Below are 17360 nucleotides of genomic sequence, written 5' to 3'. Positions count from 1 at the left end.
ATGAAAATGAGGTCAAGGACATTGGACATGTGACTGAAGGAAACTTCGTACAATGAGGCATCTATATACAAAGTATGAAGCATCCAGGGCTTTCATCTTCTAAAATATAAACCTTTTAAGAAGTTAGCTAACGCTGCCGCCGCCGGATCACTATCCCTATGTCGAGCTTTCTGCAACAAAAGTTGCAGGCTCAACAAAAACTAGTTCATTCACTTGTGTATAAGGGTATGAATCAAAGGAGATGTCAGATATGCAAATGAAACAGCAACCTAACTACACAAGAAAAATGTTTACTTTTTATCCATTGGTGCAATTCTATTATTGTCAGTTTTAACTATGAATGATGTTAGAATACATTTGCACCATTTGTACCCAACACAAGACTATATTAATAACCAGTAGAACTACTGAACCTTTTTAATTAAAAAAAATATCTAGAATCAAACTCATATATTAAGCAGTGTATTAGTAACCATAAAACATTTACAAAATTTATAGACTTGAAGAACTTCACATTTTTTTATCATTTTTTAAAAATGCACTTAAGTTTTCACCGATGACCCCCGAAAGACAATAACTTTTCACCTGTAATGTCAAATATGTTCTATCATGAGTAAAACATTTAATAGGAAAAAACATGTGAAATGTCCTCCCATGGTGGCAATTTAAAAGTTCTGTAAAGCTCTTTTATACATAGCAATTATTATAATTGTGTAACAATTTCATATCTGTGCAAAAGTGAAAGCATAAGAAACTTCTATATATGTACAATATTATAAACTTATATAAATTCCTCCAAAGCAAGTTTAGTTTGTCATTTTCAAATTGAAATTTCAGAAATATATGTATCGTTTTCAATTTAATTAGTCAACAGTTATCATGATAACTTTTATATAAAAAAGAAGATGGGGTGTAATTGCCAATGAGACAACTCTCCACAAGAGACCAAATGACACAGAAATTAACAACTATAGGTCACTGTATGTCCTTCAACAATGTTCTCTCTAATATTCGAATGCAATTTATCAACAATCTCATGTGAATACAAATCAAAAATCTTTATAAGAATAGTATTAGTACAAAAAAATGAAATGGAATATTTTGATTTTTTTTAGTTTGTAGTTGATATATTTTCAAATAGATAGTGATGGGATATTATACATTTTGAACTGTAAATAATATATTTTCAAATGGATAGTGATAGGATATGTAAGTTGGTGTATATTCACACTTACTGATATGCATTCAATGACATATTATTTCTGTAAGATATATAATATAGTAGAAATGGTTCATACATTTGTTACGTTTTACCGGTGAGCTAAAATATTTTGAATATAATCATACTGAAGAAGAAGACAAATTATGAAAACGTATTATCCATTTAAAGTGGTGCCATCTATACATGTTTTATTGACCAATGAAATTATATGGACTGCTAAAGATATGAAAGGCTACATTTTTTTTTAGCGAACCATCACAATATTCAAAGGCTGAGACTTAGTTTTCAATAATGATCATTCAACATATAATTGCTAATATTACCTTGTGATTTCAGGATGAAGAGTGTTGTTGAATAAATTACTTGTCATTTGTGCCAGGTGCATGCTTTCTTGTTGAACCTAAAAAGTAGATAAGAAGAGGCTTACATCACAGGGTTTCTGCTGACTCTTGCCATTTTAATGTTTTACAAAAAAATATTATGGCAAAAGAAATACAACGGTTCATCATGTTTATATTTTTCACGTTTCTCTGATAAGACAATACTGGGATTTCACCTATAATTCATCACACATAACAATTTTGATAGATAATAATAATAATATTGTATTTTTATATATCTATCGACAACAATGGATTTATTAATTACCGTAAGTAGTTGATGGTATTGTTTAAAAAACTTGTCTGGTTAAATGGCTTCACCTTAAGAATTTTTTCAACTTAGAAATATAGATAATATTTTAAAGTGGGTACATTTTAACAAGCATATGTTTGGAGCATAGATTTACATCTCAATATTTAACAATGGTTTAGGAAACAAAAACTGTTGTTTTGAAATGTTGAAAAGAAAATCATCTGACTTAAGCCTTTGTTGTTCAATTAGACAGGAAGAACCTGATAAACTTATGAAGATGAATCCTGTGTAGTCCCCAGAAGTTGAATATGATGATTTCCTGATCTATATTGCAATTGTACAGTTTCTTTTAAAAAGTAAATGTTGCTAATGACTGTTATAACAATGTACACTAAAATTAAGATAGAGATATGAAGATTATAATTGATTAGACAACAAAAGAAAATAGATCTAGGGGAAACCCTGCATCAATAACTCAGGTAAGATTAACTGTGAATAAATCAATACCAAAATCTAGTTGGTTTACAGTATTTATTTAAATTCAGCAATCTTATAAACAATTCTAATAACATATTGGTAACTTACCTGTGCCGCACAGAACACAGTTACTAGAATGGTTCCTACTAACAGTAACAGTATAAACAGGATACTAGTAGCTTTATCCAAGGACAATTCCAAAATTCTTATGATCTGCAAAATATGTTTTCTAATATATGACACTCTTCTTTGTAAATGAAGCCATATTTATATTTCGACATAACATAAGGTACACGGGCAGAATCCACTTGTGCCAATGGCAGTTTTAAAAAAGACCACTCTCTTTTATTTTGATGGTATTAATTGCGCCAATAAATGAAATGAAATTGCGCCACTTTTACCTGTAAATATTTTTTACCTATATCATACCTGTACATGTTTTACCTATATTATACATGTACTATAATTAACCTATCCACTTGAGATTAAACTGAACACTCATTTCAAATTTAAGACAAGAGGAGGCTGTCACAACGACAGCAAACCGGATTTATTAACATTTATTTGTGTCCTGGCAATATCACAAGAACCATAACTGATGAACGGTAAAAGTCAAAATCGTCAATATCAAATTTGACCTCCATTTTGTCATCAGTATCAACATATTAAAATTTGAAAGAGCTTAGGTTGAATGGTTCATGAGGTAATGCAACAACATGAATGGAAATGCCATTTTTTTATCTTTCAAGAACCATAACTCCTGAAAGGTAAAAGTCAAAATCGACATTATTGAACTTGACCTCCATTTTGTCATCAGTAACACCATATCAAAATTTGAAAAGCTTTGGTTGAACAGTTCATGTGTAAATGCACGGACACGACTGGAAATGTCATTTTTCAATCTTTCAAGAACCATAACTCCTGAACGGTAAAAGTCAAAATCGTCATTCTTGAACTTGACCTCCATTTTGTCATCAGTTTCAACATATTAAAATTTGGGAAGCTTTGTTTGAACAGTTCATGAGTAAATGCACGGACACGACTGGAAACGCCATTTTTCAATCTTTCAAGAACCATAACTCCTGAACGGTATAAGTCAAAATCATCATTCTTGAACTTGACCTTCATTTTGTTGTCAGTAACATCATATTAAAATTTTAAAAGCTTTGGATGAACGTTCATGAGTAAATGCACGGACAACATTTGGTTGCCGCCCAACCGCCCGCCCGCCGTACATCCCCAAATCAATAACCTACATTTTTGTCACAAAAATCCGGTTAAAAACTCACCAACAAATAAATTGTTTAGTAATAGAATATTTTTTCACAATTCAAGATGTCTGAAAAAAAAAAGTAACCGATATGTTGTCAGAGCGACCTTCAAAAATAATAAATTCAGAGCTCTTCAAATTTGAAGAAGAAAGTTTAGAAAAGAAAGATTTAAAATATGTGCGTCAGTCAACTTATAGAGAGAGAAGAAAACTGCATCTGTGTCAACTTAAAATTCAAGCAGAATTTCACAGAATATTGGATGATATTGGTGTTGTTACAAACAAAGATGATGACTTTGTATAGTGTAACGATCTTGAAAGCACTATAATTTTATTAGGATGCATATGCAAGGCTTATTTAAAATTTCTATGTACAATGTCAGAGGAATTTTTTGCTGATGGTATATAAATGTTGTCCAAAATATTTTCAAACAACTTTATACTATACATGACTTTAAGAATGGACTTATATTCCCTTAGTATTTTGTCTGTTGCCGTCAAAATCAGAAGCTTGTTACAAGAAAATGTTTTCCTGACTTGTCGAAAGTTGCATGAACTGTCAGTCCCAAGCCCAGATAAAGGAAAAGGGAAGTCAACCATTTAGTTGTTATATATAAATAAAAATAAATAAAATTGGCGCAATTAGATGATTATTTTATTGGCGCAAATGATACCTATAGTTTAGAAAATTAGGTGGTGCAAAAGAAGTATTGGCGCAATTACGTTGTGGCACAAATGAGTTACTTTTTGGGCGCATAAAGATACATTTATCTCCCAGGTTTACATGGTTGAGGTCCCAATTGAATTTAAGAGTGTTGTATTTCAAACGACCTTGTTGATCAAAATGAACATTACTGTTGAAGTTGTTTGTTATCAAATTCAACAAAAGTTATATTAAAATTGCTTATGAGCACTGAAGGATTAAGATTTTAATTATTTTCTTAAACCTTAAACTAAGCATTAGAGAGAAATTCTATCAAAGTATTTGAATTAAATACAATTATGGACAAAAGAAGATAACTCCAATTCTAAACTACTTCACTGTCAGAAATGTTTAGAACAGTTACTAGATTCATGAATCTCTACCCCAAAAAGTAGGTCTATATATATTTGTACACTTGATATTGTGAACCACTTGTGTCCTAATGAATAGGACTCTTACATTCTTATTTACTAAAATTTTCATAAGGAAAAAAAAGCATCCTTTATAAAAAGTGTAACCAAAAATACTATTCATTTTTTTAAATAATAAAATTTGCTTTTAGTTTGAATTTATAGCATACATTTCTGAAACATCCTTAACAAATTGTAGCTTGTTCATTTTTAGAAGCTGTGTTTTAAGATCTCCTGACACTCACTCATTATTTACCTTAGCATCACCCCTTTTCATCAAAAGGAAGAGCCCACAAATCCATCTAGGTGCCAAAGCATCCTTTCTCTTCATCAACCATTCCTCTGCTTTACCTTTCAATGGTTTCACCTTATCACCCAAGATACCTTCACTACTTAAATGGTATCCTGCAAAACAAATTCAATACATCCAGCTCGAATATGGCTCCTTATAATTTTAACAAGTGACTCCAAACTGCCTTAATCTTAACCAGGCAATCTTTACATGTATTGCAATCAGATACATATGCCTTTTCATAAATCTTACATGTATATAGCAATTGATGATTATTTCAAGTTCATTTATTTGCAGATCTTGTCAGTACTTTTTTCTTACAGTTACTCTCTGTCTTTAATTGGTTTTTAGGTACATAATGCAATTGCAAAAAAAGCATTTTGCGGTTGAATTTGTTTCAGTTGTTTCTGAGAATAAACAAGATCATATATTTTCTAACAATAAAATTTGTTACATTCATACATGTATCTATCCTACATCTTCTTGCTATACAAATTCAATAGCATCTGAAAAATTTACAGCCATACAAATCAGAAAATTCTCCACACAAATTTTGAAATGTTCATTTATCAATGTTTATAATACCTAAAAATTTGAACAACCACATAATGAAGCCAATGGGTAAAAGTAACTGTAATATCCACATGTTCATCCATAGTCTAGTCAAGATCAACATCCAAAATAATATCAGAAAGAATTTGTCACTATCAGAACCTGTTGCCTCCACAGAAACAGTAGGTTTAGGTTTGTTTGGTTCCTTGGAAGGCGGTGCTTGTTTTGTTGTTGTTTCAGATGTCTGAGGTTTGGTTGCTACAGGTTCTGGTGTTTCTTTTAAATCTTTTTTCCAAGACACATTCAGTTTGGATGTTATCTGCTTTTCATACTTTGGTTGTGGCGGGGCAGTGCTAATTAATTTTACTGGTAGACTACTTGGTTTCTTTAGTTCTGTTTCTACAAACTAACAAAAAATTAATACTCTGCATCAATACCCCAGGTAAATTTATTTATACTTATGACAACATTTCTAATTCAATGATAAAATGCAAATCTTTCACCAAAATTTTAAAAAAAATATGTGATTTGTTGAAATATGTATCTGATGCTTTACAAAGGGTATACTTTATAGTTAGTGTTGATCTGATGCTTTACAAAAGGTGTACTTTATAGTTAGTGCTGATCTGATGCTTTACAAAAGGTGTACTTTATAGTTAGTGTTGATCTGATGGTTTACAAAAGGTGTACTTTATAGTTAGTACCGATATTGTGCATTGGAAAAGGTTTAATTTCAGCTTACTATGCCCAGCCTTTTTGTTTGTTTTGAACTTTTCCAAATTTTTGTCAGTTTTCAAATTATAAAACTCTGATGCCTTAAGCATGTTAAGTACCACTAAAGAGATGTTATTAGTCAAAATGTACATATAGTACACTGTCTTTTGATTTCCCCACCAGCTACGTTTTACCTGTTTTATTTTCTTTCTTTTGACTATCCCCACCAGCTACATTTTGTTCTGAAGTGGTAGCTAATTCTTCTGATTGTTTCTCTGTATTTAAACTGTCATAGTCACCAGTAATTACAATCCAAGCTGTTTCTACTGGTGATGGAGTCACAAGTTTACCTACAATTCAATCAGAGAAGAAGTCACAAGTTTACCTACAATTCAGTCAGTAATAAAGTAACTAGTTTACCTACAATTCAGTCAGTAATAAAGTAACTAGTTTACCTACAATTCAGTCAGTAATAAAGTAACTTAAGTTTACCTACAATTCAGTCAGTAATAAAGTAACTTAAGTTTACCTACAATTCAGTCAGTAATAAAGTAACTTAAGTTTACCTATGATTCAATCAGTGATTGAGTCACCAGTTTACCTACAATTCATTCTTCAGTCAGTGAAGGAGTCACAAGTTTATCTATCGGTCATTGTCAGTAATGGAGTCACAAGTTTACCTTTACTTCGGTCAGAGATGGAGTCACCAGTTTACCTATAATTCAGTCAGTACTGGAGTCAATAGTTATCCTACAATTCAGTCAAAGATAGTCATAAGTTTACTTATAATTCAGTCAGCGATGGTTTACCTATAACTTAGTCAGTACTGGTTTTACAATAACTAGCTTAGCTTTGACAAACCATAAATAATTAAATTGTATATATATATATATATATTACATTATATACTGCAGCTGTGCTATTTGAGCAGTCAAATTGCATTGACCGTATATTCATATGTGATATACAGTCACTGACCGTATATCACCTTCTTTATGACATTGACAATATGTTTCCGTAGAGTTTTATTTATGACGTCAATAAAACATACAGGTTCGCAGAAATTTAACGTCGTCCACTCTAAATTAAAAATCGATGGTTTTTACCCTAAATAATTCATTTAGATCAGTTATAAGAGTTGTAGTCTATAAAGAATAACCATACATTGTCTCGAAATATCAATGTTATTTGTACTCGGCTGGAAACAGGTAGAAATGCTCGGCACAGCCTCGCCTTCTACCTGTTTCTAAGTGTTGTACAAATAACATTGATATTTCGAGACAATGTATGGTTATTCTATATATAAATCATCATGAAATATTTCCTGCAAGAATAAATGAGTATTATGTACTAAATTTTCAAGTCTTAGCTGTGTCTACAAATGTATCTAATGCAGTGATTGTTATTTTCCCTTCTGTTCTACTATGTACATTGCATGGCCATTCATTAAATATTTGTCCATTAAACACTATCTATTATCATTAAACCATTCTGTCAATATCCTTGTATTTTGTTCCTTGATGAATAAATTTGTCTCACTAGCAGTTATATCACATTTTCTTGTTTTTAAATTTATTACTTTGAAATATAAATTGAATCAAAAATGAATTAACAAATTTACCCTCTATTTTTCTTGGTTTCCTGACTTCTCTAACTTCTGCCACAAAACCTACAATGATGAGTATCAGCAGGAGAATAAATAGAGGAACTCTCAAAGATCCAGCAACTGTCGCTGTATGAAGAATTAGAACAAACCACACTGGCATTGACAGGTACCGCAAGTAACGTTTGGATTCTGGGGACCACAGAAATCCTACAGCCAGCAAGTATGCCACTACAATAGTCCATACCTGAAAAATACAGAATTAGAATTTGTTTAAACAAAATTCAATCCCTTGATACTGTACATGAAATATAATGTAAATTGTTTCAGTTAAGTAGCAAGATGTTTTTGAACCTTCATGCATATTAAGTGATAGTTTAGTTTAAACACATTTTATTGTCCAAAAACATTGACAATAGGATAAGACACAAGTTTTGCAACTTAGAATGTCTTCTCCATATAAAAAGTAATAAAATACTGAAGGGATAAACTCTTTACTTCACTGCTGGTGTATAGCAACGTCCCTGTTGCTTCATTGTTGTTTGACTTTTTATTTATATAGTTTACACTTTTGTACATTTATTTAATCTATTAATCATCATTAAATTTATTTCTTGTTTTTTTTCTTGATTTACTTATTTATTTTTTATATTTTTGTCTCTAAATTAGAAATAAATACCATATAAAAAAATAAAATTTATTACATTGTCAGATTGTTAATGTTCCAAATGCAGTAAGCAAGAACTGAATTAACCCACCGTATGACTATGAGACAGACATGGGTAGTGATAGTCAGTAAACACAGCTTAATAGTAGGTTCATAATCAGTAGCAGATCATGGGGAGGGTTTCGGGGGTAACGTGAGGGTACCCAAATTGCACCTATTTATCAAAAATAGCAACGGAAATCTTACAGGATACCCTACAGACTAAACAATTTGTATTTTTATGATTTGATACAATACATGTCTTTCAACATAGGTAAAAATACTTAGATATACACAAAACTTTCACAGTATTTATCAATAGATGGACTGTTTACTGACAAAGCAAAATGTATGGAAACATCGCCATGCAACGTCATCAAAACGTCATCTTTTTAAAATTAGCAAATACAATATGTTAAAAGTATCGATTTCTTAAAAAAATGAAGAGTAAGCATGGACTAATATCCAATTATTCAAAATATTTGAAGAAATTAAACAAAAGCTCTATTATTAGACTTTTGACGACACGAATTTAAGTATGGATGCAATTTGGGTACTCCTCATTACAGAATTATTGATGGTTTGGAGGTTAGTTCAGACCAATTTTTCTATGATTCCATCGTAGGAAGCATCCCAGAAAAAAATAAAATAGCCTTGCCAGACGTCATAATTATTTGGACTAACATATTACTATTAATAATAGACTTCATTTCAAGCAAAACTTACCCAAAAGGATGTAAAATATCCCAGTGCATCATAAACAAAATACAAAATGGACTGTAAAGCACCAAATATAGAATATACTGGACCAAAGTGCCATAATAAGTAGGCAGAGAAAATAGCCAACAGTCCTCCTCCCAACACCTTCAGATGGTCAACAATCTTAGAGTATACGGACTCGTACGCCTGATTTGCTGAGCTGAAAGGTAACGTTACTATTCCGACAACGATAGGGGTGCCAGAATTACGAAGCCCTGACAACCAATTCCTCAAAGAATTCGTCAAGGAGCGCTTGAAGGGGTACAAAAATGTACCACATAGCACCGACCATAATAATGGTCCAAGAAACGGTTCAAGGATAAAGTATACTGCAATAGCTGCAGCACCTGCTAAAAGAACAAAAATGTTAGCTGCTGTTGTATAAATGGCTTGTTTAAATGCCTTATCATGGCCTTGTGGTAGGTTATTTATGACAGAATGAATAGACGACCGAAAATTAACAGATGGAGATTCCATCTCTTATTTGTCCATTCGTAGCCTTTCGGATTACTTCTTCATTTTAAGGTAAAAGATAGAGAAAACCATAAAAAGTTACACGACAACTCGTAACTTCACCAACTCGTACTCAACAAACGCGTACCTTATTTTTACCAACTCGTACCGGTCTCACTAATTAGATAATAGGTACAAGAAGCGTAAAGAAGCGACAAGAAGAAAAATATTAGCACGACAAGAAAGTTTATTTTCTATCAAAACAATATTCAAATTCAAATATCTTTATTACAAATGGAAGTTTTTAACGAACTTGACTGGCTTCTAAAGTATACAGCCCTCGCACGGTCGGTACTTTATTCCTAATCAATGGGCCCATATATACATCAACACAAATCACAAAGTTCATGAATACAATATCCACACAAACAACTCATGCAATCTATACTGATTGTTAATAAATACATGTGTTTTAGAACAAATATGTAAACATGATTATAAAAAAATATGTACATAGGATAGGAGAGAGCTAGTACAAAGAGGAATAACTCCATTTATTTGTCTTAACTTTTGTCTCGTTTTCCTGTTTGATTGATCTGGATTTAAAAAAAAAACCGGATCAATACCTAGCCTATATAGAGGGCACTCTAGAATAAACTGAAGCTCATTTTCTATTAAATTAAATGAACAGGGTTGACGGAAACTTTTTGGACAAAATTTTATGTTTTCCTGAAAACAAAGTCAATAGATTTATAGAAAATTAATCATTGGATCCATAAAAAAAATAGGGAACAAGAGTGTTAACGCTAAAATGTCTCGCCTTCTTTAATACCCATAATGTTATGTTGATAGTCCTAAAAAGAAAGCTTATCTACAACTTATAGTATTACATAAACTTTTAAAACATGATCCAGTAAAATGAGGTCAAGGTCATATAAACCAAACGAGAAATATATATGTACACCTTATAATCATCTAACTTGATACACTGAATATAGTTGAACTATTACCAAGAAACAGACTTAACCAAGAAAACTAAACATTGACCAATGAAATATGAAAATGAGATTAAGGACAGATGAACCATGCCAGGCAGACATGTACAGCTTACAATCATTCCATACAACAAATCGAGTTGACTTATTGCTTATAGTATAAGAAAAACAGACCCATACAATTAAGGGGACGACCATTTGATATGCTGGGGGGGTGGGTGGGGTGGCAGGAGGATTTTGAAAATAAATAACTCAGCCTTGACAATCACAAAAATAAATGGTTTGTTCTGTGGTAGTTTGAAAATATATAATCTGACTTGCAATCTCGCTTGCAATGTATTGAAAATGAATTACTCGGCAGGTGTAATCGAAAGTAGAAGATGGCACCAGATTCTTCATAAATTCATCCTTTTTCCAAAAAATTCGGGAAACACTTCCATAATCTTTTAATAATAAAAGTACAAATATTTTTTAGATATACTTAAAATATCTGAAATGGGTTTCATTTAACTTGAGGTATATTGTCTCAGGAACACTTAACTTACTTTTATTTAACAGGGCCGTAACTTAACTTTGAGGCAAATGCCTCATGAAAGAAATTTCAAAACCAAACTCTTGTCTTCATCATGTTCATATCAAATTGTGTTCACGGCGAGTGTCTTGCAAGAAGAAAGTTCTGTTCTCTCTCGGACGTAGCCCCTGTTTAGTGATTTTGTTATTGACTTGATCATGAGTTTAGATAAAAACAGCAACCCCATACTTAACTATGTGAATTACATTTTTGCTTTATCCTATACATATTGGTATTTTGATGTTGTCCCTAGAAACATAAGTCTTACACTGAATCTATACATTTTGCTTTGAGACCAAAATATTGTCAAAAAATGATTAAAACAGAACTTGCATTTTCAGATTAAAAAAGGGTAAAGGAAACACCCAGAAGGCATGATTTTGCATCATTTGTTCTATAGCTTCTTGGGCCTCCAGTGGCTCCAAAATCCAAATTTTGCCTCGCTCCGCTCGGCGAATTTATTTTGGCAATGCCTTTAAAAGATGCCAGTTACTGCCTTACTTGAATACAATGTATGTATGCAATACATGTATATATGCAGTTGGGAATGCATAAAATTTATTTCCGTAGAGGAGGAGGATTAATTCTGATTAAATGGTACATAATGACTTGACTATACATGTATTATATTTATAATTTTTTTTTATTAAAAAATTGTATTTTTTCAAATATTATAAATATAGTTGTGAAAATAAATAATCAGTCCCTTGTTTTAGTGAAAATAAGAAATCTTGCTTCAACAGTGCAGAAAATAAATAATCTATCCTCTTAGTTTACAAAAATAAATAACCGATCCAAAACAAATCCTCCTAGCCCCCGCCAGAATATCAAATGTCGTCCCCTAACATTGAGCAATGAACCGTGAAAATTGGATCAAGGTCAAATGACCTGCGAGACTGACATGTACATCATAAAATATTCCCATACACCGAATATAGTTGACCTATTGCATATCGTATTAGAAAAAAGACAAAACCTTAAAAACTCAACTTTGACCACTGAACCATGAAAATGAGGTCAAGGTCAGCTGACACCTGCCAGTTGGGCATGTACACCTTACAATCCTTCCATACACAAAATATACTAGACATATTGCTTATAGAATCTGAAAATGAACTTGACCACCAAACTTAACCATGTTCACTGATCCATGAAATGAGGTCGAGATTCAAGTAAAAACTGTGTGACGTGAATGAGAACCTTGCAAGGTACGCACATACCAAATATAGTTATCCTATTACTCATAATAAGAGAGAAATTAACATCACCAAGAATTTTTAACTTTTTATCAAGTAGTCACTGAACCCTGAAAATGAGGTCAAGGACAACGGACATGTGACAGACGGATACTTTGTAAAATACGGCATCTATTTACAAAGTATAAGGCACCCAGGTCTTCCATCTTCTAAAATATATTTAGCTTTTAAGACGTTAGCTAACACCACCACCGCCGCCTATGTCGAGCTTTCTGCAACATAAGTTACAGGCTCGACAAAAACGGCAATTACAATTTTAAAAAATAAACAAAAAAATGACCCCCGTTTTTTATCAAAACATTCATGTATACCTTTTGTTTATTATTGATAATGTAAATATTTGAACCTTTTATCCTGTTTAGACAGAAAAATTCGTGTTATGTATTTATATATATATGTATTGCCCTTTTGAGTTTTGAGATAAATCAAGATTATATTATCTTATAATTTTGTATGAATCTTAACTCTTAATACACCAACCATACCAACTCTAAATAAATATTTATTCATTCATCTGCTTTATAGTATACACTATGCTGTAAACTGACGGTATATTTACATCTGTAACATATATGTATATACATATAAGGTACTTTGTCCTTCATCTATTCATTTGTTGCTTTTGTGCTAGGTACCAATGGGTCAACACTTTTCTACCTGATTTTTACAGTTTGATCTTATGTTGTTCCGAACCACAACTGTCCAATGTTATGGGATGGTTCTGCGCTCAAAAACAAATTAAAACCCAAAATTTGCATATTCTTCTAGTTTTTTTTATGTAGATTAGACCGTTGATTTTCCCGTTTGAATGGTTTTCCACTAGTATTTTTTTGGGCCCTTTATTAGCTTGCTGTCCGTTATGAGCCAAGGCTCCGTGTTGAAGATTGTAGTTTGAACTATAATGGTTCACTTTGAAAAATTGTGGCTTGGATAGAGTGGTCTCATCGGCACCAATTTGTTGATACCACTTCTTCTTTCATATATCTATTTATCAGTAGCCTGTACTGGAGTAGTTGTCACAGGCACTTGTCTCAGAAAAAAATTTCCTATATACCTTAATATAAAGGTATATAGGAGAAAAAAATCTCAGACAAGTGCCTGTGGTAGTTGTGGTTGGTTACGGTCTGTCATTAATATACAGTTTTTGGTAATTAATTTAAGAACAAGAGTGCATACGATGAAATGTCTTGCCTACTGTCTTTACTATTATTGATTACATTTTTATTTTGCTAGCCTTAAATATAAAGATTTACTACAAGTATCACAATTATCGTTGAAGCCGTATTGTGACTATTTATAGTTGCTAACACCCTAGAGCCTTAGCAGGGTCTATCAGAAATATGACTTTCAATATGACTCCTATTCAGCTTATACTTGTAAAAGCTTTTAGTTTTGTGCAGTGGCGGATTAAGAACATTTTATAATGGGGGCAATGATTGACCTATATAACCAACCAAATGTTTCCAACAAAAAGGTGCCCATCCCGGATCCGCCTATGTTGTGAACTACCATGTATAACATACAATGACATATCCTGCTTAGCTGTCACAATTTGATGATTTAATTCAGAATTAAGGGAGCTACCATTTGATTTTTATGACTTTTTTTTACCTAAATTGTCGTCCTGACTTTTTTTTTGCAAGTGTCACATCCTGCCTTTTTTTTCACTCAAAACTCCTGTCCTGCCTATTTTTTTCAAATTTCATCCTAGCCCCCCCCATAAAAATCAAATGGTAGCTCCCTAAATTGAAAATGATTGAATTTTTTCATTATTTTGTGAATTTATAAATCTGCTCGACAGCACAATTTAACATATATTAAACCAAATTACGTAGATGTAAAGTTTCTAGAAGTTGATTTTTAAAATGATCCAATACACATTCATAAGCAATCATGGTTTTAATATGAAAACAATGGTTCACACTCTGAAATGTCTCGCCCAGCCTTACTTTTCTTGAGTGAAATAATACTATAAGTCTGGTCATATGAAGGTTCTACTACAAGTATTACATACACAAATCATTATTAAAGATCAATGAAAATGAGTTCAAGGTCAAATGAACCATGGCAGGCAGACATGTCCACCTTAAAATCAGTCCATACACAAAATATAGTGATCCTGTTGCTTATAATACTCGAGAAAGAGACCAAACCACGAAAACTAAACATTGTCCAATGAACCATGAAAATGAGGTCCTTGACATATGAACCCTGCTAGAGTGACATGTACAATCATGTCATATGCTTATTGCTTATAATACTTGAGAAAGAGACCAAACCACGAAGACTAAAAATTGTCCAATGAACCATGAAAATGAGGTCATGGTCATATGAACCCTGCTACAGTGACATGTACAATCATGTCATATACCAAAAATAGAGGATATATTATTATATGTATCCAAAAGTGACAAAACCTTTAAAATTTAAGACACCATGACAATTAAGTCGGGGCTATAAGAAACCTGTCAGATAGACATGTTCGCCTTATAATCATTTCATATGCCAAATATAGTTGACCTATTGCTTACAATATCTGAGATACGGACTTGACAACAAACTGATCACTGATCCATGTTTGACAGACATGCAAACCTTGCTAGGAACCCATATCACAAATAAATAATAAAGTCAGTTATCCTTTTATTATTCATAAAGTATGAAAATGTGACACACACCATAAAATTCAAAGTGCTTGAAAGCACTGCACGGTAAAGATACATATTGCATTGGTTGTTGATTTAACAGCTATTCTAGACAAAGAAAGATAACTTCAGTTTTAAAGATGTGGTTAACATGGTTAACAATGACATAATTTATATTTTTAGAACAGATATTAGATTCCTTCACCTTGCAAAAGATTTTTCTTGACAAGTGAAGCTTCATTTTGTGCCTTGAATATCTGAGCATATATAACATCAATTAATTTCTGGAAATGTTCATTTACAGTATGTTTAGAATGTTATGATCAATGCACTATATTTTTTGTATCAAAAAGGTAGTGATCAGCCTTGGAACATTTAGTTATCAAGTCAGTCCCATAAGGTTTTGATTGCATTTCATGCAATCTTTACCTAAAAATTCAAGCAGTCACTGAACAAGCCACCTAGGTTTCTGACTTGTTACTTAAAATTCATCATTCTCTGTCATGTTTAAGTATACACCATACCATATAAGGTAACAATTTTCCTAGTCCTATTCATCTATTACTCAATTTATTTCACTTGCAATTGACTGGGCGGGTTTAACCGATTCGCTCACAATAAACCAGTCCATCTATAGATAGGTGTTTTAGGATAAACTCATCAATGAAGTGTCCAGTCATTGTTTTTTAAATTCCTTTGATGACACTTATAGGTGATTAGAAATCAGTAATAATTATAACGGCTATCATCCTTATCACACACATCTTCAAATGGGCTGTCCTTATGCAAATTAAAACGTAAGCTCCGCCCGATCAGTTGAAATGACATTGGTAATATAACACAGAAACTTGTGATTGATTCTTTCCCTACCACTATTTTATGACTGGTAACTGTTTCTGTCCTATTTTGCTATGAATGGAATAGAGTTATTGGTCTGTTCCATTTAAGGTATACAGCAATACACACCAAAACTTTGAAATGCATAATACATATTTTCTCTTTTCAATTTTCTGTTCACCTCTTAAACACCTGAGTTCATACCCAGTGTTTCGGTGTGTCTCTATTGCTCAAACAGTCAGGTTTCCATGTAGTTTATCTTGGCTGTTGTTATTCTTTTAGTCATTTTTTCCATGGTGTTTTAATGTTTTAAATTGATTCATCTTTTTTTAATAATATACAGATTGGATGGCATAGATTATGGCTTTGGTGCCACATAAGTTCTACAGAACCCTATGGTAACAATTTACTACATGACCAATCAGATCTGTATCATAAATGCATGGAAAGTAATTCATACATATATATATATGTATCAATCCCATGATTGGACAAAAACAAGAACATCCTCTCTCACACTAGGAAATTCTTCATTATGATAGGTTGATTTTTTTAAATTGCATGGGAATGATGACTTGGAGATCCTCTATATAGAAACTCAACTTTGTTTTGACCTAAAGGCATGTATGGAGGCAACAATGTCTGCGAGATCCTCTATAGGAACCTGACTTTGTATTTATCAGAAAGGCAATGATGCCATAAAGGTTCCATTGAACCTTCAGGGAGTACCTTTTTCATTTTTTTCTGCAACTTAATGACCAATTCAATCTGAGATTCAATCCTACCAGAAATATTAAATGGACTATGAAAGGTCATTAATCAGAATAATTTCATTTTATTCTGAAGCAAAGAAAACCATGGGGAGTTCTAATTATGCCTGACAGATTATTGAACCAAATGAAAATAACTTTTTCATCTTTTTCTCTGAACCTATGGATTGTGTTGACAGAACTTGGCAGGACTAACACATTGTCTTATTACAATAATACTCTTTTCATTCCAATCAGAAAAAAAACAATTCACAATTATTATAACAAGATATTATTCTATTATACTTATAAGTGATACTAGAACACACCCGTGATATCACAGGTCTGTGACTGAATTAAAGAATATAAATATGTGCAAGCCTTATTTTAGTATTGGTATTGACATCTGATAAAGTCATGCCGATTATAAGATGTACAGTTTTCTCTTCTTTCAAAATCTTTCTGTTTGAACCCGACAACCTGGAACTTATCAAATATTGGTAATATTAATTA

The 17360-nt window shown here is 32.1% G+C and overlaps 1 protein-coding gene across 3 annotated transcripts in view; it reads right to left on the bottom strand.

Moving 5' to 3' along the window:
- The window catches only part of LOC143064471 (transmembrane protein 245-like), a 31371-nt gene extending 21518 nt beyond the window's left edge, over positions 1-9853 (bottom strand). For all 3 annotated transcript variants that reach the window (XM_076237314.1, XM_076237316.1, XM_076237315.1), the window contains exons 1-7: positions 9309-9853; positions 7895-8123; positions 6468-6623; positions 5593-5958; positions 4972-5120; positions 2441-2545; positions 1546-1622 (exon numbers count right to left, since the gene is read on the bottom strand). In XM_076237314.1, coding sequence (XP_076093429.1) covers positions 1546-1622; positions 2441-2545; positions 4972-5120; positions 5593-5958; positions 6468-6623; positions 7895-8123; positions 9309-9818 — 1592 coding nt within the window. In that variant the 5' untranslated portion in view covers positions 9819-9853. The remainder of the gene's footprint in view (positions 1-1545; positions 1623-2440; positions 2546-4971; positions 5121-5592; positions 5959-6467; positions 6624-7894; positions 8124-9308) is intronic.
- Positions 9854-17360: the final 7507 nt, after the last annotated feature.

This window comes from Mytilus galloprovincialis, chromosome 2 (assembly GCF_965363235.1).
Source record: "Mytilus galloprovincialis chromosome 2, xbMytGall1.hap1.1, whole genome shotgun sequence".
NCBI classification, from domain to species: domain Eukaryota; kingdom Metazoa; phylum Mollusca; class Bivalvia; order Mytilida; family Mytilidae; genus Mytilus; species Mytilus galloprovincialis.
The sequence above is the reverse complement of the archived record's forward strand: the minus strand, read 5'-3'. Positions and strand labels throughout refer to the sequence as shown.